This window comes from Oncorhynchus gorbuscha, linkage group LG01 (assembly GCF_021184085.1).
Source record: "Oncorhynchus gorbuscha isolate QuinsamMale2020 ecotype Even-year linkage group LG01, OgorEven_v1.0, whole genome shotgun sequence".
NCBI classification, from domain to species: Eukaryota; Metazoa; Chordata; class Actinopteri; order Salmoniformes; family Salmonidae; genus Oncorhynchus; species Oncorhynchus gorbuscha.
Window position 1 is genome coordinate 97,366,085 of NC_060173.1, and position 24,021 is coordinate 97,390,105.

The 24,021-nt window shown below is 42.7% G+C and overlaps 1 protein-coding gene across 1 annotated transcript; it reads right to left on the bottom strand.

Moving 5' to 3' along the window:
• Window positions 1–19,820: 19,820 nt before the first annotated feature.
• On the bottom strand, window positions 19,821–23,776 carry frzb (frizzled related protein). The gene is made up of 6 exons (XM_046340253.1): window positions 22,870–23,776; window positions 22,676–22,714; window positions 22,465–22,524; window positions 22,074–22,139; window positions 21,520–21,724; window positions 19,821–21,183 (listed from the first exon to the last, which is right to left on the bottom strand). The coding sequence occupies exons 1-6, from the start codon at window positions 23,327–23,329 to the stop codon at window positions 21,060–21,062; spliced, it is 954 nt and encodes a 317-aa protein (XP_046196209.1). The 5' UTR covers window positions 23,330–23,776; the 3' UTR covers window positions 19,821–21,059.
• Between the last annotated feature and the right edge of the window lie 245 nt (window positions 23,777–24,021).

A 24,021-nucleotide genomic window follows, 5' to 3' on the forward strand; every position in this document is an offset into this window, starting at 1 on the left:
TAGTGTCCCTTTAAGACACTCCACAGGGGTATCCTTCATTTCCTTTCAAGTTGTTTTGCACGGACTCTTGTATTGAGCAAATATCATGTTTAAAAAATCTATAAACAGTGTATTCGGGAAGTATTCAGACCCCTTTTTCCAATTGTTGTTGTTACAGCCTAATTCTATGTTGTTTTTCCTTATCAATCTACACAAAATACCACATAATGACAGCAAAAACAGGTTTTCAGAAATGTCACATTTACATAAGTATTCATACCCTTTGCTCGGTACTTTGTTGAAGCAACTGTGGCAGCGTTTACAACCTTGTCTTCTTGGGTATGACGCTACAAGCTTTGCACACCTGTATTTGAGAGGTTTCTTCCATTCTACTCTGCAGATCCTCTCAAGCTCTGTCAGGTTGGATGGGGAGCGTCACTGCACAGCTATTTTCAGGTCTCTCCAGAGATGTTCGATCGGGTTAAAGTCGGGGCTCTGGCTGGACCACTCAAGGACATTCAGAGACTTGTCCCTAAGCCACTCCTGCGTTGTCTTGGCCATGTGCTTAGGGTCGTTGTCCTGTTGGAAGGTGAACCTTCGCCACAATGTGAGGTCCTGAGCGCTCTGGAGCAGGTTTTCATCAAGGAGCTCTCTGTACTTTGCTTCATTCATCTTTCCCTCAATCCTGACTAGTCTCAGTCCCTGCCGCTAAAAACATCTCCACAGCATGATTCTGCCACCACCATGCTTCACTGTAGGGATGGTGCCACGTTTCCTCCAGACACTTGGCATTCAGGCCAAAGAGATCGATCTTGGTTTCATCAGACCAGAGAATCTTGTTTTCCTATGGTCTGAGAGTCCTTTAGGTGCCTTTTGGCAAACTCCAAGTAGGCTGTCGTACCTATTACTGAGGAGTGGCTTCTGTCTGGCCACTACCATAAATAACTGATTGGTGGAATGCTGCAGAGATGGTTGTCCTTCTGGAAAGTTCTCCCGTCTTCACAGAGGGACTCTGGAGCTCTGTCGGAGTGACCATCAGATTCTTGGTCACCTCCCTGACCAAGGCCCTTCCCCTCCGATTGCTCAGTTTGGCCGGGCTGCCAGCTCTAGGAAGAGTCTTGGTGGTTCCAAACTTCTTCCATGTTAAGAATAAGGCCACAGTGTTCTTGGGGACCTTCAATGCTGCAGAAATGTTTTGGTACCCTTCCCCAGATCTGTGCCTCTGCACAAGCTTGTCTCAGGGCTCTACGAACAATTCCTTCGGCCTCATGTCTTGGTTTTTGCTCTGACATGCACTGTCAACTGTGGGACCTTTTTATATAGACAGATGTGTGCCTTTCCAAATCATGTCCAATCAATTAAATTAATCACAGGTGGACTCCAGTCAAGTTGTAGAAACATCTCACGGGTGATCAATGTAAACAGGATGCACCTGAGCTCAATTTCGAGTTTCATAACAAATGGTCTGAATACTTATTTACATAAGGTATTTCTGTTTTTATTTTTAATTTTTAATACATTTGCAAAAAAATGTCAAGCTGTTTTTGTTTTCTCATTATGGGGTATTGTGTGTAGATTTGAGGGAAATAATGTATTTAATCCGTTTTTAGAATAAGGCTGTAACGTAACAATGTGGAAAAAGGGTAGGGGTCTGAGTACTTTCCAAATGCACTGCATATTTAAATGCCATTTAACTATCAGTTCCAAAAAATATCCACTAGATGGCAACAGAACAATGTATTGGTCTTCTCATGTTTAGCTCAGATTACATTTCATTTTATTTGTCACTTGCACCGAATACAACCGTTGTAGACTTTACCGTGAAATACTTACTTATGAGCCCTTTCCAAACAATGCAGAGTTAATATTTAAGAAAAACTTGCTAAATAAAAAAGATGTCTAATAAAATGTTTCTACAGTTGCTGACTGTCTTTTGCTAGTTAATCTCTGATTCAGAGGGGTTGGGTTAAATGCCGAAGCCACATTTCAGTTGAATGCATTGTTGTACAACTGATTAGGTATCCCCTTTCAATGCAATTACTGGGATAATTAGGAATATGTTATTTATGCCAGCAATATTTTGCTTATTGTAAGAGGATTCTGCAAACTGTGGTTGGTACAAAGTTTAAGAATACATGTTCTGTATGTTGTCTATTTCAAAAATAGGATCCCAACTATTTTAAGCTGACTGTACTTCTGTGTAAGTCAAAGTACTAGCTACAAAATGTGGAATTCATCCATTTATGTCTTTGAACAGTTTATTATAGCCATCTTTTGACTGAGTTGATTTTGAAACAAGAAGTTGGTATTTCCAGGTTCAGAGGACACATGGGCTGAGTTTAGACAGGCAGCCCAATTATGATCTTTTTTCACTAATTTGGTCTTTTGACCAATCAGATTGGCTCTGAAAATTATCTGCTGTGGAGTTAAACATTTTTAAAAATCTAAATACACCCAGTTTCCCTTCCAGGGCAGATTACTTTGTGCTTAAATTATAGATTGTTATTGTATCACTTTTTATAGTGGATAAGCTAGAATTACAGTACAATGTTACCAGTGTCATGTCATGGCTGTTCACTCTAGCGTGACACACTCCATGGTCCTGTTGCTTCCAAGAGATCTTCTTCTCCCGCCCTCTCTCTATCCTTCTCTCTATTGCTCTTGGATGACAAATGAAGGTGACCTGTCGTCTGTGCAGTGTTATCAAATATATGCTAACAAGAGGTTGCCTGCTCCCAGAACCATGACTCTGACTGTCTGTGCTCCATCTACAGTCCCCTCTCTGCCAGACAGTGGTGAGAAAGTGCCTGAAAGAATAACTGACCTCAGTATTTCACACGCTAAGGAACTGCTGACAAGAAAAACTGTCTCCTGGGTCTCCTTTCCCTTCTTCATTTCCTGTGACACCGTAGGGTAGGCTTTCATGAACATCATGGGCCCTTATCAGAAACATATGTCCAAAAACCTTCAACAAATATAATATGATTGAAATTGTAGTTTTACTGTAGGGGGATGCACAAATCAATGGCTAATGTACATGGTGGTATTGTTTCAGGTGTGCCTTTGTTAGTACACAATACATTAAGAAAAATCACCCAAAAGTTCATGCTAATCAGTGTAACAGTAATCCCATGCAGCCTTATTTACATGTTGGAACACTGGAACATGAGATGTAATCTAAACCTCCGTTAGGATGATAGAAACCCTCATTAGTTCCTTTAATGATTTTCTATTATGTCATTATTTCTATACAGCCTACACTTTATCGTTCTGAACATTTAATGCAAGTGGGGCGGGTGTGGCTTTCTGACAATGATTGCAAGAACAACTGCTGCCCGATTTGAGGGCTCCAATGCATCACCCCAAAACATCTGCTGTCGCTTGTTAACGCTTGATCTGATTTAATTTAGGCCTAAGGTGCATTTCCACATAACACCATCTGGGCGACGAAACAACGGAGTCCCATTCATTTTCAATGGAGTGAAGTGGGCGGGGATCGTTGGGCGATGTGAACATGACGTGTGAACAAGGCAGGACAAAAGTTGGTGAAAGCTGAACCTTATGCAAATACTCTGCGATATTGCGATGCTATTGACCAATTGAAGCTCACTGCAGCCCAGCCTTTACTGATACTTAGCACTACCTACCTTGCTTGCTAGCACCAACATGAGGGCGAATCTACCGTGGCGGCTATCCAAATTATCATGTTATATGGAAATCCCCTCTAAGGGCACTATTCAATCCATAGGTCTGAAGATCCGCTTTATAGTGTGATTGACAATTAAAAGCTATGTTCCCGTGGTTGCGGACACTGCATTAACACTAAACGCTGCATAGGTCGGTTCAATCGGAAATTACCTTTACATTTATTAACGCGTATCTTCCGCAATATTTCGCAGATATAGATTGAATCCAGCACTAATTGTTATAAGGCTGTTGTTTGTAAATTTGGGATATCAATTTGAATTTCCCTGTAACACTTTACTCAACACAGTTCTAATTTCATAAAGTCATTATTTGAACTTTTCTGGCAGACACACAGACGTTTCTGTCCTTGATACATGGGTAATATGTTTCTCAATTTGTCTTAATCGGTGTAAACATATTCCAAAAAACGTTATTTAAAGTTAGCACGCTAAAGTAAAGTAACACCAAGAGTCCCATATGAGTAAGCAGAGTAACCTTTTGCTGCAGCGAGTTGAAACACTCCTGGTTTCCAACATGGTAACAGTTACACAGGAGTTAGCATAAACTGTTACACAGGAGTTAGCATAAACTGTTACACAGGAGTTGGCATAAACTGTTACACAGGAGTTAACATAAACTGTTACACAGGAGTTGGCATAAACTGTTAGACAGGAGTTAGCATAAACTGTTACACAGGAGTTATCATAAACTGTTATACAGGAGTTAGCATAAACGGTTACACAGGAGTTGGCATAAACTGTTACATAGGAGTTGGCATAAACTGTTACACAGGAGTTGGCATAAACTGTTACACAGGAGTTAGCATAAACATCATTACTGTGCAGCTCTATTATTTGGAGTTGGCATAAACTGTTATTGGCATAAACTGTTACACAGAAATGTCTTTGTTAAACACAATCTAGTTTTTAAAACTTTAGATCGCTCCACACATGTTTCATCCTTGGCTGCTACAGTAGCTATTTAATCTGTCTTTCAGTCCACGGCTGGCCTTCATTTGTTTGTGATTCCAGCAGCAGACAATTTTGCTTGATCATTTCTCCTTCAATTTCATGTGAATGTTTTCTCAGGTGCTGATTGTTCACTGCCACGAGTGAAATGTTTTCAGTGCTTTAGGTCTACTGCCAAGCCAGATCCAGGTCCCTCTCCTCCATTTTGTTAGGGCCAATTCCTCTGTGAGACTAAAGTAATGCTAACGTAATGCTCCACGTGCACACACACACACACACACACACACACACACACACACACACACACACACACACACACACACACACACACACACACACACACACACACACACACACACACACACACACGCACACACGCACACACACACTACCAAAGCAATCCCCCCTTCGATCTGATCTAGAGAGCCACAGCTCATGTCGGTGATGTGGGAGGGTTTGATTTAAAGTACCATAAACCTTCACTCCACCATGCCATAGCAGATAACTAATTGTAAGCACTTTCACATGTGCCCAGAGCTGTGCTAGCTGTATGATGTAATGCATGCCCTGTCCCTGGGCATGCATTACGCCTACATGCACGCCTACAGTACCAGTGGGCTGGACAGGAGGATTATCCCTGGTCACAATGGACATATTGTGAGAGTTTGAACTAAACATCAAGGGCTTGTAGCATGACATCAACAAGAACAAAAGGAAAATGCAGACTAGGCAAACCCTGAGACTCAAAAGAAATCCCTTTGAGTGTAGTGTACAAATAATCTCCGCACACTTTTGAAAATACTTACAATATACAGTGCCTTGCGAAAGTATTCGGCCCCCTTGAACTTTGCGACCTTTTGCCACATTTCAGGCTTCAAACATAAAGATATAAAACTGTATTTTTTTGTGAAGCATCAACAACAAGTGGGACACAATCATGAAGTGGAACGACATTTATTGGATATTTCAAACTTTTTTAACAAATCAAAAACTGAAAAATTGGGCGTGCAAAATTATTCAGCCCCCTTAAGTTAATACTTTGTAGCACCACCTTTTCCTGCGATTACAGCTGTAAGTCGCTTGGGGAATGTCTCTATCAGTTTTGCACATCGAGAGACTGACATTTTTTCCCATTCCTCCTTGCAAAACATCTCGAGCTCAGTGAGGTTGGATGGAGAGCATTGTGAACAGCAGTTTTCAGTTCTTTCCACACATTCTCGATTGGATTCAGGTCTGGACTTTGACTTGGCCATTCTAACACCTGGATATGTTTATTTTTGAACCATTCCATTGTAGATTTTGCTTTATGTTTTGGATCATTGTCTTTTTGGAAGACAAAAATCTCCGTCCCAGTCTTTTGCAGACTCCATCAGGTTTTCTTCCAGAATGGTCCTGTATTTGGCTCCATCCATCTTCCCATCAATTTTAACCATCTTCCCTGTCCCTGCTGAAGAAAAGCAGGCCCAAGCCATGATGCTGCCACCACCATGTTTGACAGTGGGGATGGTGTGTTCAGGGTGATGAGCTGTGTTGCTTTTACGCCAAACATAACGTTTTGCATTGTTGCCAAAAAGTTCAATTTTGGTTTCATCTGACCAGAGCACCTTCTTCCACATGTTTGGTGTGTCTCCCAGGTGGCTTGTGGCAAACTTTAAATGACACTTTTTATGGATATCTTTAAGAAATGGCTTTCTTCTTGCCACTCTTCCATAAAGGCCAAATTTGTGCAATATACGACTGATTGTTATCCTATGGACAGAGTCTCCCACCTCAGCTGTAGATCTCTGCAGTTCATCCAGAGCGATCATGGGCCTCTTGGCTGCATCTCTGATCAGTCTTCTCCTTGTATGAGCTGAAAGTTTAGAGGGACGGCCAGGTCTTGGTAGATTTGCAACGGTCTGATACTCCTTCCATTTCAATATTATCGCTTGCACAGTGCTCCTTGGGATGTTTAAAGCTTGGGAAATCTTTTTGTATCCAAATCCGGCTTTAAACTTCTTCACAACAGTATCTCGGACCTGCCTGGTGTGTTCCTTGTTCTTCATGATGCTCTCTGCGCTTTTAACGGACCTCTGAGACTATCACAGTGCAGGTGCATTTATACGGAGACTTGATTACACACAGGTGGATTGTATTTATCATCATTAGTCATTTAGGTCAACATTGGATCATTCAGAGATTCTCACTGAACTTCTGGAGAGAGTTTGCTGCACTGAAAGTAAAGGGGCTGAATAATTTTGCACGCCCAATTTTTCAGTTTTTGATTTGTTAAAAAAGTTTGAAATATCCAATAAATGTCGTTCCACTTCATGATTATGTCCCACTTGTTGTTGATTCTTCACAAAAAAATACAGTTTTATATCTTTATGTTTGAAGCCTGAAATGTGGCAAAAGGTTGCAAAGTTCAAGGGGGCCGAATACTTTCGCAAGGCACTGTACATGTAACTGACAAAATAAAGGAAACACTTGAGTAAATGAGGGATACACATTATGTTGGTGTTTTCTTTATTTTTGCAGTTACCTGTAGGCTGTAGTGAAAAAATGTGTTTGAATCAACCAGGGTTTCTGTCAATTCCATTTCAATTCAGCCCTGATGAGCCCACTGCAGTCGTGATCTGGGTTCTGGGAGAGAATAACTAATGTCTGCCTCCTTGTCTGGCCCTGCAGGTGCACTCTGGAGAAGAGGAGGTGTGTGTGTGTGTGTGTGTGTGTTGAGCTGCAAATCTACCTGAAATATCTCACAGATGTGTACTGTATTCACACTGACAGGCTGCCAGGCCAGACTGTTAAAACAGCTGTACCTGCTGTAATGGCCCAGTCTGCCACAGAATAACAACATACCCTTTTAATGAGGTGAAAACCAAGTGGACTTTTCCTGAGTAGCCTACCCTACTATGTGTAAGGGCATTCATATCCATAATTGCACTAAGAGAGGCTGGAGCACGTATGCCCTGACTAACTGTCTTGGGCATTAGTACGGTGGGGTTGGGGGGAGTGGTTGCTGTGGTCTGTCAGGTGTCAGGTGGTGTAGCTACATGTCAGTACCTCTGTAATGTGTCATGTTCAAGAGCTGTAGAAGTATGATTGAAGACTTAGGAGAGTCATGGGAGACTAGGCCAACAAGCTCTCAGTTTAACCACAGAATCTGACTTTTGTCCATAAACGTCAAATTTCGAAAGTTAAGTTTAAGCATTCATTCTGAATGGTTGACGTAAGGATTAAGGTTTGGGATAGGGTTAAAACAAATTGAACACGTGACACTCAGAGCCAGAGCTCACAACTTATGCCCATTCACCATCCCTGTCCACAATGTCCTTGCAAACTCCAAGCCTATTTAATGGTAATAGCGCTCACCATTGCCCCTAGTGGTCAGTTTTGAAGTCATATCCCAATGTCCTGCTTACCAGGACGGATGTCAAATTTCGCAGTGGACCTTGAACAACTTGGCTGGACAAGGCCACCATTCAGGTCACCTCCTGTTCAAGTGTCTATTCGGCCAGCCATAACCCTAACTTGTAGGCTCTAGCTTATACAACGCATTACTTTTTTGGACAATGCTATACTTTGACAGCCTAGTTTTCACCTGACACAGTGGTCTGAGGTAGCCTAGTGGATAGAGCATTGGGCCAGTAACCGGAAGGTTGATGGATTGAATCCCTGAGCTGACCCAAGTTAATAAATTTGAAGGCAGCGTTACCAAATACTAATTGAGTGTATGTAAACTTCTGACCCACTGGCAATGTGAAAAAATAAAAGCTGAATAAATCATTATCTCTACTATTATTCTGACATTTCACATTCTTAAAATAAAGTGGTGATCCTAACTGACCTAAGACAGGGAATGTTTACCCCGGCCTTAAATGTCAGGAATTGTGAAAAACTGAGTTTAAATGGATTTGGCTAAGGTGTATGCAAACTTCCGACTTCAACTGTAAATGCAGAAGACACATTTCAGTTGAATTCATTAAGTTGGACAACTGACAAGGTTTCCACTGTGAAATTCATGGTTTGCAGCCCATATCGGCAGATGCTGGCTTGCAAAGCGTTATATCACTCCTATTGGAATCCAGACAGAATTAGGATATCTAATGACTGGAACTTTTGATCATCCGCAATCTGCAGTTAGAATGACTGCCAAGGTAGAAAGACTGATATATTAGACTACCTAAACCATCTAAACTGGAACAACCATCTCAATAACGGGTGAAATAAGCCAAACATTTGCAGATTGGATTGGTTTAGAAAGATGTAATCAGAGGGTGGTTTTAACCTTCCAGACTTGGAATTGTATCAACTCACCACCCAAGGCTTTTACTTGTGACATGTTGTTAAATGCACTAAAGAGAAACAATGGGTACAATGGAAGATGTGCATGCTCATCCCCAGAATCGTTTCACTTCATAGTTAAGAACACTATAACAATATGGAAGAAAATGAAATGGATTCTACAAGAACCAATATCACTGCCTAAAAACACACCCATGTGAAAAATCCGTGGATTGCTTTTCAGAATTCACCAATAAATTGGCCCACATGGAAAACTAAAGGCATAGAAACCATAAATGACATGGTAATAGGAAATACAATTATTTCCATGACAGAATTCAAATGCAATTTTGAACTGATTAATATAGACATTTTCAAATATATGCAGGTTAAAAGTTTTGTATCACGAAATTTCGACCTGAATACTTTTGGACATCAGAGTAATGTTGAGGGAATCCTATCTGTCAGATAAAGATATTGATGTGATAGGTAATATATAAAAAATTTGCAGAGAGCCTATCCAACTGACAATTTAATAGAGAAAATAGAAACTATTGGAAACAACTATTGTAAAAAATAATAATAAATAAAAAAATGTGTTATTTATCTTTGTGTATTATTAGCTAAATTAATCAGTCAATGTGCATGCAAAAACATACTGTAAATATTAAAGCATTCTAAAAAGCAACCTGCTGCAAAGCATTCTAGGAAATATGATAATGAGGCCCCTCCAATGTATTTTTCACTCTGAGGGCTCAATTCAATTTTAAAAAACTGAAGCGGTTACAGATTTCGCAACATACATTTTAAGGTACTTTCCAGCCGACATAAGCAACAATTACCGTGAATACAGTTTCTGCTCAACTAAAGTGGGAACATTGCCTTTAAATTTCAATCACGCTGTAAAGCTGAATTTCCACAATGCGGATTGAATGGAGCCCCGAGAGAGTTAACGGAAATTAACTCAACACAGTCGAGTAACAACAACACCAATTAACTCCTTAGAGTCGATATCCTCGCCCTGGTGGAAATACATTAGATCCGCCTGTTTAAGCTAGATATATCTGTTTTGTTTGCATGGCAGAGCTAAAGCGGTGTTTGAATCAGTCTTCTCACGGAAACACAAGTGTCACAGCAGTCATCTGAAGTCAGTACCGCCGATCTGCCAACTTCTGTCTGTAGGGTTCGAACAATTTGGGCTACCCACTGATATATGACTCCACCATCGAAAGGTGAGACTCTCACGAACAAGTACATGTCCACAAAGCCTCACAAGACTAGTCTGAAGGTAACCCAGTACCAGTTTTAAAGAATTATCGAAGTATATATGGAAGTACTTCAGTGACAAAAAAAGGGATTAAATATGGGTCTCTCAGATTTAGGACAGACACTTCTAAACATTTTATACTTATAGGAGTCATAAAACTGAAAATTAAAAAGTTAAATGATCCTTAGTATGACTATCTTCAAACAATTATATACGTTAGCTTAGTAGGAACCCAGCCCCATGCCCTTAGACCTTTAGCACACAGCTTGAACACAGCTGTTTACACAGGGCTGACTCAGGCACGGCGTGTGTGTGGTGTGGGGTGGGGTGTGTGGGGGTGGTGTGGTGTGTGGTATCCTGGGGGGCTAGAGAAAAGGCTAATCGATAATAATGACATGTATCTCTCTCAACAAGGTCCCCACACAGCTGGATTACTTTATATCACTTAGGTTTCATCTGTACATTCACCTGTATATTTTCATATCCATTTTCTTCGCATACATTTAAAAAATATTTTTTTTAAACTCAACTTCAACATATTCTCCTGCAACCCCTCTCACCCAATGTGGTATGGATCTGCTATTTACTTTACCTTAGAACCGGAACCCCCAACAGAGGCTAGCCAGCTAACTAGCTATTAGCTAGTAGTCAGATAGCCACTGCTAGCGGTCATCAGCTAACCTTTAGCCCGGACAACTCCTGCCAGTCTGCACAGCGTGATTCAACACAGAGCATATCGGACTTCTTCTTCTCCATATCTCTGTATTCCTATCGCAAGCTCTGAACCTTTTCACCTGGATCATTGCAGCTAGCAAGCTGCTATCCAAGTGGCTACTCCTGGCTAACGTTTCTGTCCCGAAGCAAGCACCAATTACCTTGGAGCTAGCCAATGCTAGGCCCATCTCCCGGCTAGCTGAAGAGGTCCATCAGCCACTCCTTGGGATAAAATAGCTATTTTGCCAATTGGCCTGGACCCCTTTTACTGCCGATATGGAGCCCCACCGATTCATCACCACTGGACTACCGACGTAATCCGCCCGAGGGTGTTTTTCAACAGGCTCCTCCGTCGCAACGTCCCCTGAATGCTCATTTGCTAGCCGCGGCCCGCTAGCTGTCTAGAGCATATCGGACTGTTAGCTAAAGAGGTTCATCAGCCAATTTCTTGGGCTACTATACCTATTTTGCCAATTGGCCTGGACCCGTTTACTACACGGACCCCTGCTGATCCATCACGACTGGTCTGCCAACGTAACCGCCTGAGGGGGCTACAACAGACTTCTTCCTTCGTGACGTCCCTCTAAGGCCCTTCTGCTAGCCTGCTAGCCCTGGCCTGCTAGCTGTCAGAATTGCCGTGTCTCCAGCCCGCCTAGCTACTCACTGGACCCTATGATCACTCGGCTTTGCATGCCTCTCGCTAAGGTCAATATGCCTTGTCCATTGTCTTCTTGGTTAGTGATTATTGTCGTATTTCACTGTAAAGCCTCCTGCCCTGCTCAATATGCCTTAGTTAACCCATTTCTTCCACCTCCCACACATGCGGTGGCCTCACCTGGTTTAAATTGCGTCTCTAGAGACAATACCTCTCTCATCGTCACTCAACGCCTAGGTTTACCTCCCCTGTATTCATATCCATATCCTGCCATACCTTACCTACCGGAAGGTTGCGAGTTCAAACCCCCGAGCTGACAAGGTACAAATCTGTCATTCTGCCCCTGAACAGGCAGTTAACCCACTGTTCCCAGGCCCTCATTGAAAATAAGAATGTGTTCTTAACTGACTTGCCTGGTTAAATAAAGGTAAAATAAAAAAATACAAATATATGTACATTAGGCCTTGAATCTATTCTACCGCGCTCAGAAACCTTCTCCTCTTGCTCTCTGTTTTGAACGTACTAGGCGACCAGTTATTTTAGCCTTTAGCCGTACCCTTATCCTACTCCTCTGTTTCTCTGGTGATGTAGAGGTTAATCCAGTCCCTGCAGTGCCTAGCTCCACTCCCATTCCCCAGGCTCTCTCATTTGTTGACTTCTGTAACTGTAAAAGCCTTGGTTTCATACATGTTAACATTAGAAACCTCCTCCCTAAGTTTGTTTTATTCACTGCTTTAGCACACTCTGCCAACCCGGATGTCCTAGCCGTGTCTGAATCCTGGCTTAGGAAGGCCACCAAAAACCCTGACATTTCCATCCCTAATTATAACATTTTCTGACAAGATAGAGCTGCCAAAGGGGGCGGAGTTGCAATCTACTGCAGAGATAGCCTGCAGAGTTCTGTCTTACTATCCAGGTCTGTGCCCAAACAATTTGAGCTTCTACTTTTAAAACTCCACCTTTCCAGAAACAAGTCTCTCACTGTTGCCGCTTGCTATAGACCACCTTCTGCCCCCAGCTGTGCCCTGGACACCATATGTGAATTGATTGCCCCCCATCTATCTTCAGAGCTCATGCTGTTAGATGACCTAAACTGGGACATGCTTAACACTTCGGCCACCCTACAATCTAAGCTTGATGCCCTCAATCTCACACAAATTATCAATGAACCCACCAGGTACAACCCCAAATCCGTAAACACGGGCACCCTCATGGATATCATCCTAACCAACCTACCCTCCAAATACACCTATGCTCTCTTCAACCAGGATCTCAGCAATGACTGCCTCATTGCCTGTGTCCGTAATGGGTCTGCGGTCAAACTGTCATGTATTGTCATATTATGTCTTGTTCCTGTTCTTTCTCTTCACTCCGTCTCCCTCTGCTGGTCGTATTAGGTTACCTTCACTTCCTCTCCTTCCCCCAGCTGTTCCTCATATTCTCTAACTACCTCGTTCACTCTTTTCCCACCTGTTCCATTTTTCCCTCTGATTAGGTCTCTATTTCTCTCTCTGTTCCTGCTTCTGTCTTTGTCAGATTCTCGTTTGAGTTTCTCATGCCAGAACCAAACTATCGTCTCGTTTGCTTCACCCTTGTCCCGTCCTGTCGGAATCTACCTGTTCATCTGATGCTACGTGTGATCAGGTACCTCTGTCCTCTACGACCCGCGCCTACCCAGAGAGACCAGCAGTCTGTCGCCGCTCACCCAGCTATTCTCCTCTGCTGCTAAGAAGGGGACTCTAACCCAGCTATTCTCCTCTGCTGCTAAGAAGGGGACTCTTCTGTAATTATCAGAAGGACTTTATGATTCATTTGTCGCCCTCTTTGCGGGTTGTCTATTTTGCCATTATATACATCTGAAGAGGATCTATGTCTTCCCTGTGTTTTGACATTAAAGGACTCTGTATTTGTTAAACCGCTTTTGGGTCCTCACTCACGTGCATAACACAAACGACCACCCCTCATCACTGTCAAATGCTCCCCAAAACACTTCAGCGAGCAGGCCTTTCTTTTCTTTTTTTTCCTTTTTTACCCGATTTTTTCTCCCCAATTTCATGGTATCCAATTGTTAGTAGTTACGTCTCATCGCGACAACTCCAGTACGGGCTTGGGGAATATGAAGGTCGAAAGCCATGCGTCCTCCGAAACACAACGCAACCAAGCCGCACTGCTTCTTAACACAGCGCGCATCCAACCTGGAAGCCAGCCGCACCAATGTATCAGAGGAAACACCGTGCACCTGGCGACCTGGTTAGCGTGCACTGCGCCCGGCCCACCACACGAGTTTCTAGTGTGTGATAAGACAAGGATATCCCTGCCGGCCAAACCCTCCCTAACCCAGATGACGCTAGGCCAATTGTGCGTCGCCTCAAGGACCTCCCGGTCTCGGCCGGCTGCGACAGAGCCTGGGCGCGAACCCAGGGTCTCTGGTGGCACAGGAGCAGGCCTTTCTAATCGACCTGGCCCGGGTTTCCTGGAAGGATATTGACCTCATTCCGTCAGTAGAGGATGCCTGGTTATTCTTTAAAAGTGCTTTCCTCACCATCTTAAATAAGCATGCCCCATTCAAAAAATGTAGAACCAGGAACAGATATAGCTCTTGGTTGACTCCAGACCTGACTGCCCTTGACCTGCACAAAAACAGCCTGTGGCGTACTGCGTTAGCATCGAAAAGCCCACGCGATATGCAACTTTTCAGGGGAGGTAGGAAACAATATACATAGGTAGTTAGGAAAGCAAAGGCTAGCTTTTTCAAACAGAAATTTTCATCCTGCAGCCAAAACTCCAAAATATTCTGGTACACTGTAAAGTCCATGGAGAATAAGAGCACTTCTTCCCAGCTGTCCACTGCACTGAGGCTAGGAAACACTGTCACCACCGATAAAACTGCGATAATTGAGAATTTCCATAAGCATTTTTCTACAGCTGGCCATGCTTTCCACCTGGCTACCCCAACCCCTGTCAACAGCCCTGCACTCCCCACAGAAACTTGCCCAAGCCTCCCCATTTCTTCTTCACCCAAATCGAGATCGCTGACATTCTGAAAGAGCTGCAAAATCTGGACCCCTACAAATCAGCCGGGCTAGACAATCTGGACCTTCTCTTTCTATAATTATCCACACCATTTTTTGCAAGCCCTATTACTAGCCTGTTCAACCTCTCTTTCGTATCGTCTGAGATCCCCAAAGATTGGGAAGCTGCCGCAGTCATCACCCTCTTCAAAGGGGAGACACTCTAGACCCAAACTGCTACAGACCTATATTTATCCTACCCTGCCTTTCTAAGGTCTTCGAAATCCAAGTTAACAAACAGATCACCCACCATTTCGAATCCCAGCCTATCTTCTCCGCTTTGCAATCTGGTTTCCGAGCTGGTCATGGGTGCACCTCAGCTACGCTCAAGATCCTAAATTATATCATAACTGCCATTGATAAGAGACAATTCTGTGCAGCTGTATTCATCGACCTGGCCAAAGCTTTCGACTCTGTCAATCACCATATTCTTATCGGCAGACTCAACAGCCTTGGTTTCTCAAATGAATGCCTCGCCTGGTTCACCAACTACTTCTCCGACATAGTTCAATGTGTCAAATCAGGGGGCCTGTTGTCCGGACCTTGGCAGTCTCTATGGGGGTGCCACAGGGTTCAATTATCTGGCCGACTCTTTTCTCTCATCAATGATGTATACATCTTGCTGCTGGTGATTCTCTGATCCACCTCTACACAGACAACACCATTCTGTATACTTCTGGCCCTTCTTTGGACACTGTGTTAACTAACCTCAATTACAACTCTCCTTCCGTGGCCTCCAACTGCTCTTAAAAGTAAAACTAAATGCATGCTCTTCAACCGATCGCTGCCCGCACCTGCCGCCCGTCCAGCATCACTATTCTGGACAGTTCTGACTTAGAATATGTGGACAACTACAAATACCTAGGTGTCTGGTTAGACTGTAAACTATCCTTCCAGACTCACATTAAGCATCTCCAATCCAAAATTAAATCTAGAATCGGCTTCCTATTTCGCAACAAAGCATCCTTCACTCATGCTGCCAAACATACCCTTGTAAAACTGACGATCCAACCAATCCTTAACTTTGGCGATGCAAAATATCCTCCAACACTACTCAGCAAATTGTATGCAGTCTATCACAGTGCCACCCGCTTTGTCACCAAAGCTGTCAGAGCAGCTCACAGATCACTGCACCTGTACATAGCCCATCTGTAAATAGCCCATCCAACTACCTCATCCCCATACTGTTATTTTTTATTTTTTTGCTCCTTTGCACCCCAGTATCTCTACTTGCACATTCATCTTCTGCACATCTATCACTCCAGTGTTTAATTGCTAAATTGTAATTATTTCGCCACTATGGCCTATTTATTGTCTTACCTCCCTTATCTTACCTTATTTGCACACACTGTATATAGACTTTTTCTATTGTGTTATCGATCTGTATGTTTGTTTATTCCATGTGTTACTCTGTGTTGTTGTTTGTGTCGCACTGCTTTGCTTTATCTTGGCCAGGTCGCAGTTGTAAATGAGAACTTCTTCTCAACTAGCCTACCTGGTTAAATAAATGGCCCTGGACAGGTAGGTATTGTTTTGTTCTCAATGTAGCCGGTGTGAAATGCCTAACTAGTTAACGATACGTAGCGTTCAATCACTGGTGCCACTCGCTCTGAGACCTTAATGTGGTTGTTTCCCTTGCTCTGCAAGGGCCATGGCTTTTGTGAACAGATAGGTAACGATGCTTCGTGGGTGACTGTTGTTGATGTGTTCAGAGAGTCCCTGGTTTGAGACAAGGAGAGGGATGGAAGCAATACATGAAGATTGAAAATGCTATTCTATTCTTCCTCAGTGTAATCCAGTGTGAAGTTACAGCCTGTGGGTAACTTTATAGGCACTCTAATTGAGAATGTAAGTCAGGCACTTGATGGAGAAAAGCCATTAACTTGAATAGAGGGCTCCTGGGTATAACTAACCACTATGTGAAACACATAAACAGATAGGATAGGGGCCACACGGGACTCCCTGTATACGTTACTTAGCCTGACACTTTTTCATTGTGTGAACCAACCTTCTTCATTCTAGTCTGTGGCTGCTGCACACAGTTTGAGCAAATTAATTTAGGAATGTAGCTACAAATAAAAAACAAACTCTCTCTCAGTTGAACTTATTATCCAATGAAATTATAAAGCTTATAACACAAAACAAAATTCCAATATTTTGTCGAATGCTTATTTCAAATGACGTACACTTTCAAAGTTATATTGTGTGTTTTCCGTGAACTTCAATGTTCCCCTAATAAAAACCACACTGTGGTTATAAGGTGTTACAACTCACTGACGCCAGAAATGGTGGAAGGGCTGCCAGCTCTACACCGCTCCACAGCTCTCCGCTCCAACCCATTCCAGTGGCCCCGGGTTGGTCGGGTGGGTGGGGTTTTTCCACCTCTCAGAGGAAAATAAACATGGAGCAATCATTCAGTCACCCCGAGGCCCAGCAAACAGGCTCAGCGAAGCCTCGTTGAAGCCAGCCATCAGCAGGGGAAGTAGAGGTCATCTCTCCAGGGGGAACATTAAACATGCTGGGCCTGGGCAATAAGCAGAACAGCAGCAGCACAGAACCTGTCTCTATACATCTACCCAAACTTCATGTTTCACACTTCTAATGCCCATGGTCTGGCCCGTTCACACTTCCACCAATGATAAACCACAAGATAATCAATTAGGGTCTGTTGCAGCCTGGTAAATCTTATCTGACGCAAGTTAGTTTGCATTGGACATGGGACAAAAGCAACCATGGAACCAGCTGGGACACTGGTTAAACACATTTTGTCCGGACTTGATATGCTTCCTAGCTAATTCTTCTAACATGTGTCTCTTCTACTCATAAAGCCAGAGGATGAGGAAGGAACAGATCAGCCATCTCCTCCAAAGGGTCCAAAGGGGTCGCTTGTGGTGATGAGAGATTTTGTTCCAGTGTGTTCTCTATGTGACGGTGGTCGGTGCGTACCGCAAACCGGTGAGGACAGAGAAAACAGAGGTTTCTGACAGAGAGAGAGAGAGAGAGCAAGAGGGAGAGAGGTGGATGGAGAGCGAGAGAGATGAGAGATGAGAGAAATAGAGAGATGGAGAAGAGATGGAAAGAGAGAGAGAGAGAGAGAGAGAGAGAGAGAGATGGAGGAAATATGGAAATAGAGAGATGGAGAAGAGATGGAAAGAGAGAGAGAGATGAGTTTGATGTGTTGCCACTGTGTTCTCATCCCTGGACCGTTTCATCCCTCTCTCCAGCCACAACCTCTGAGCTTTGAGCCAGCGAGGGCTTTGACCCAGGGTTCTCCCCATCCCCTCCCCTCCCCCTGCCTTCCCCTGAGCTCCAGCACAGGAAACAGAGCTGCTGAGCTTTCATGGGAAACGGGTAGATACTGCCTCAGTCTCCCCAGCGAGGTAGAGGAGAGGAACAGATAGGAGAGCAGATAGAGGTGAATATTCTGGAATCACAGAATAGTTTCTCATCATGCATCATTGCATTGTTTTATTCTATAGGAGAATGACAAATGGCAACTCTAATTAAATTGTTTTAGAGTTGATGCATAATTTCATTATTGCAAAGTCATAATGTGAAATAAAATCACTCCTTTTGCAGAGTGAAGAGGGATTAAAAGTGCACTTTATCTGACCTATCGTTCCAGCTTTCAGCCGAGAGGTAGCAGGTACAGTAGGGCTTGATGGTGTGTCACTCACTGTGCTCTTATGGAAGTCATTAAATATGTGTCTTATAAACCCAGTCAGTAATGTGTTTAGGGAGGCAGGAAGGCGCTGGCCTGGAACAGAGTCGTGCCTCTTCCATGATCTCACACCACTTGAGCTGTGATCCAAATGACACCCTATTCCCTAGATAGTGCACTAATTTTGACCCTGGCCCATAGGGTAGTGCACTATAGGGAATTGGGTGCTATTTGGGACACAGCCCAGCCCCGAGCAGAGCGGCTACGCCAGAAAAACTCTCACTGCACTGTACCGGGATTTGATGGTTTCCATATGGTGCATCATTTACGTGAGTAAAATGCAGGAGGTGGGACAGATTAATTATCAGAGTGATTTATCCCAAGCGTCCGGTTGCACTAAAACAAGACAGAGGTAGTAGTGTGTGTGTGCACCTGTGCATGCCTGCGTGTGTATGGCTGAAGATGGCCTCCCAATTCATGGACCGAACATCGAGTTGGGCTTGTTATAACAAGTTCATTTTGTGTTCACTATCTCATAAACTCACCACAGACAGTCCATGATTAAGTCACTCGTATATTCCTCCCCTACACTTCATATCTGATCACCTGTAAATAAGGTTCCGGCAGCACCCGACAGGGTGACGTTGTCATAGAAATAGAACGATCATCATTCTTAGTCTATGGACTTCACATAGGGAGATGTAGAATCTTTGATGACGTACAGTAGTGTGGGCCAGGAAGCATTCAAGACCTCAGTATTATCGCTGACCTGGGTGACAAATAATAAAATATCCACTTTCCTATTTAGTTTCACATGACAAGTAAGCAACAGTAAAATAGTTAAATTATGAATTGTATTCTTGTTCTATTGTGCATTTTTTACTATGCACTCTATTCTTCACTTGAGTGGTGAATTAGGTTGCTTGACAAACTAATAAACTTTGTATGGTTCATGTGATACTGGTAGATCTCTTTTAGTGTGAGGAGAATCTGTTTTGCTGCTTCTGTCTGTCACTGCGCAAGGCCAAGCTTTGTCTGTTCATAGCGAGCAAGCATTATTTCACATTAGAGGCCAACACTCTTTCCCTGTCGATTGGTTTGGTTTTGAGACTGTACTGTTGGATGATAAACAGACTCCCTCTGACTAAGAGCATGAATGCTTTCATAGGCTGGGAGGGAGCAGGCGAGCAGTATGCTGATTTGGCCTCAGTCCAGATTCTCTCTCTGACTTTCCTCAACCTCGTAGCCACTCATACATATAGCTTCCCTCTTCATTCCTTTAACTCCTGTTCATTTACAGTACAGTACAGACTTCTCAACAAGCTTCTCTCAATATGTTGAAGTGTGTAGGCTAGTCAGTCATGGCTACCCATGTTGTAGCTTAGTCGGGTCAATTTAGTCAGGTTGAGTTCTTCAAGTAGGGTAGGCTATACAGGTACGGGTAATACTGTATACTACATGTTTGCTGTGGAAAATATTGTTTTGGAATAAAAACATGTTCTGATCACATTATGTGCAAGACAGCTCATACAGCCATGGACTATGCGTTGGATATGACACCAGCCAGACAACGTTTAATAAAGCACTCAAATCAGATTTAAAATCACAATTGAGCGGTGGTTAGCATTTCATAGATTTATATATGTATGTATGTTGTGTACGAAGACAAACCAGAGTGATGTATATGAGAAGTATAAAACTACAGTTCAGTTTAGAAAAACCCGAAGCACCAAAAACGACCGGAAGAAAGACACTTAAGCAAATCATCAGAGCTCCAAAGCATGAGACATATAAGAAAGCAATTCAAACATTTGTTCCAGAGAGAGAAAAAGAGAGAGAGAGGGAGACATATTACATGTAATGCAATCATTATTTCAATAGCTCAATGTTGTCGTGTTTTGTGTTGTCATCAATGACATGATATACTTCTTGGATCATTCTGACTTTTCTTCACATACTGACAAAAACATGTCCCGCCTCCCTCCCACTTTCCTCATCCTTTGTTCATTTTTCTCCTTTGAAATGTGTTAAATCTTCTTGTAGTGTAAAATAGCCAGATTACAACTTGTTTGTGTTTAAAAGAAATAAAGCATCACAGAGCACCCCATCATAAAAGCACTTTGGTATCTTAAAGACATCCACTTCATCCCATGTGCAGTCTCTAGCTGCTAGATAAATATTCATCATTTCTCTTTAGAGTGCTTCTAACATAATGCTGTGCTAAGACCATTGTGCATCCTAAATGACACCCTATTTCCTATATAGTTCACTACTTTTGACCAGAGCCTGGGCCAAGTCCAAAGTTCCCTATATAGTTAATAGGGTGCCATGTAGGATGCAGTCCCTGTCACTCTTCCAGTAAAGTCCCTCGCAAGTCTCGTCCAACTGTACACACACTCAGCACTGTTAAATGAACATTTTGTTTGTGCAAAAAAAATTATGAAAACACACACAAAAAAAAGAATTATAAACAAATATAATACAAAACAAAGCAACAACTAAAAAATAATCTACATTCAGCTACAACAGTTTTGAAAAATAAAACGTGCAATAGTGCAATTTCAGTTTTCTGTCTGCAAACACTTTTCTTTCTATCTCCATATGTTGTCCCATATGTCATCATTTAGGGTTGCAACATTCTGGTAACTTTCCCCAAATTCCCAGAATTCCCAGTTGGAGGATTACATATTTCTTGATTATTCCCTCCTGATTCCAGAAAACTTGGAATTTTGGGAAAGTTGGTGGAATTTTGCAACCCGATCATCACTGCACAGGGACGCGTCTTGGTTGATCAGTGGCGGCTCCTCCGCATATTGCTTCTCCCAGAGTTCCCCCGGCTCTGGTCCCAACGCCTCACCTTCCTCCCCATACGGTCCTTCCACTTCTGTGCAATGGAGCCTTCGATGAGCAGAAGTCTACAGACAGGTGGGGGGCATATGAGTTACAATGTGTTATGAATTACATAAAGCTGGAAGTAGGGCTACAGTAGGTCCTACTGCCTTCCTTAAAAATGTACAACAGGGTTGGAGTCAATTCCATTTCAATCCTGAATTGAAATGGAATTGACTCCAACCTTGTCGTACATTTTTAACTGAAAGTTAACTGAAAGTTCCATTCCTATTCTCCTCCATTGCTATCAATTATGACATTTGGAATTGACAGCTCTGCTGATGTACACAATCATATATAAATGATTCCATGAATGATTGTTGCTAATAGAGATACAGTAATACGACTGGCTAAAGACGTACCTGGATCTCTCCTCGTTCTCGTAACCCATGATGATGTACTCGTCGTTGGCAGTGAGAGGAGGACAGGGACAGCCAGAGTTGTAGTACAGTGTGACTGTATCACGAGGGATGTTCACTAAGGAAGACTTCAGGATGTCTTTGACCTCCACGATGGCACTCAGATCATGATTTCTGCTTCTAATCTCCTTCACCCTCGCACGAATCACTGGGAGGAAAAGATTAAACACAATTCTATTTAATTTGATTACCTTAGGAACCTTTACATTTGAAAGCCAATTTGTTTGACTGAACATTCAGGGACGGTTTCCTGGACATTAATTAAGCCTAGTTCAGGACTAAAAAGCGCTTTTGATGGAGATTCCATTGAGAGTGCTTTTTACTGCAGGACTAGGTTTGATCTGTGTCTGGAATAACATCCAGAGTTTTAGGACAATGATAATATCATGCATTGTAATAATCAGCTAACTATATCTCTCTCATTCTGTAATCTTCTCTCACTCACTTCAGAACTGCAAAAGTAATTGCCTAAAAAAATCATACAGAAAATAACCCACCATAGTTGTAATTACTCTTTAGGTAAGTCTTGAGACCCAGTCTTACCGACTTGCACTTGCATCGATCTGAAACAATAAAAGGATGTGATTCATTGTAGAACATCTGGTATTTGAACAGCAATATTACATTCTTGAAATAAATGTAATGACAAACACATGACATCAAAATCTATATCATATTCTAACATAATACTGTACAGAAAAGATTCTTCAGCACTAAATTCAATAGCCAAAAATATTGTAGACATACATTTCTAAGCACATTAGGATACATTTTTAGTATGTTAGGACAAAAACAGCTCCATGCAAAAGTATGTTAGGACAAAAACAGCTCCATGCAAAAGTATTCAAATGTTTAGATAAAGCAAAGAAAATATCAATATTATTTTACCATTGTTGGCTCCTTTACAGTTCACATTGTGAGAGTCACTTGGAAAGTCAGGAGTTGATTCTGAATAAAGATAACAATGATAAGAACATTTTCACTGAAGAACAGTACAATCTATCACTTCACAAGTAGCCTCTAATAAAATAGGCAACTGTGGTTTAATTGTTTTGTCAATTTATATTGGGAACATATTCAAGGGTCACATGGATCTTACCAGGTGAGCATTTTGAGGGGTCTTGATAATAGGGGTTGTCTGAGGAAGAGAGGAATAATATTGACTTACAAGTAAGTGGCTGATGTAGAGAATTGTACATCATCATCACCATCATATTTTCCCTTTGATCTCTTTATATTATGTGAGGTATATTTATTCACAATATCTATTTCAGAAATACACCCTTATCCTACCTGGTCCTTCTGCCTTGACAATGGCCTCTGGCGAGATACAGACTCCCCGGTCATAGACTGGCAGATCCTCGCAGGCCAAGCTCTCTGGCCAGGTGTGATTATACCGCTTCATCACCGGTTCACAGCCGCACTTCGCCCGTTCACACACCGACTTGCATGGCTTGATAGGGTCGTGTTGGAAGTCAATAGTGCATATTGGAGCGTACATTGCGCACAGAAAGAACAGTAAATCTGGACTGCACTGAGTGCCAAGAAGCCCTTCAAACTGCTCAATCGCTAAGACTGCGTTCGCCTGGGTGCTGTGGTGGAGGTGGTTGGGCATTTTCGTCATGTTCCAGGGCATGGACTTGCACAGTGGGATCCGTATGGGCTCGCAAGCCGCTGCGGACGCTCTGGGTATCCCAAACAGACAGGTAACCGCGAGGAAGGAGACGAAGAACTCGTGTGAAAACATGATCATCCTCAGTTATATTCAGACAGGTGGTTTCGGACAACAAAATACAAAAAATTGAAAGCTAAATGCAATGCCTGGTTATGAAGTAGGCATGGATAAACTTCAATGCAATCCTAAAATCTATAGCCCTAAAGTTGCTGTCGAAAGTTGTCTGTCTACCTGGACGTGTCCAAACTTAGCGTCACGTAGAAGGAACGAGGAGCGAAAGTCATCTTTCGTGCGTAAAACCAAAACAACAAAGCCTATTCGAATCGAATTCCTAGTGGGAGATAACCTGGAGATTCCTTTAGTTTTCCCACTGTTCTTTTGTTGCTTATTCCATCGGCGCGTGTGTGATCATATTGCGGGTGGAAGTGGGCTGGGGTGGTGGCTCCGCTCTCTCTATCCCTTCCTCCCCAAACCAGTTTGCGCTGCAGTGATTGCTCGCTGGAATCGCAGTGACCGCACAGTGCGGGACCAGCTTTTTTACCCCTCCGCATCATCATCATGCCTCAGTCTGACCCAGGACACTCCTCCTCTCCTGCTTCAAGCCAATACCAAGCAGGGCTGGATAGCTTGTCCCACAGCCTTCTTTGAAACGCGTGGTCGTTATGAAATAGGCTATATAGCCTAACTCATTTCAGTAGCTAGGCCTATTAATTTCTATTTGGATTAAAAGTAAAGTCATGAAACCCTTATAAAGACACCAGTATAAAGTC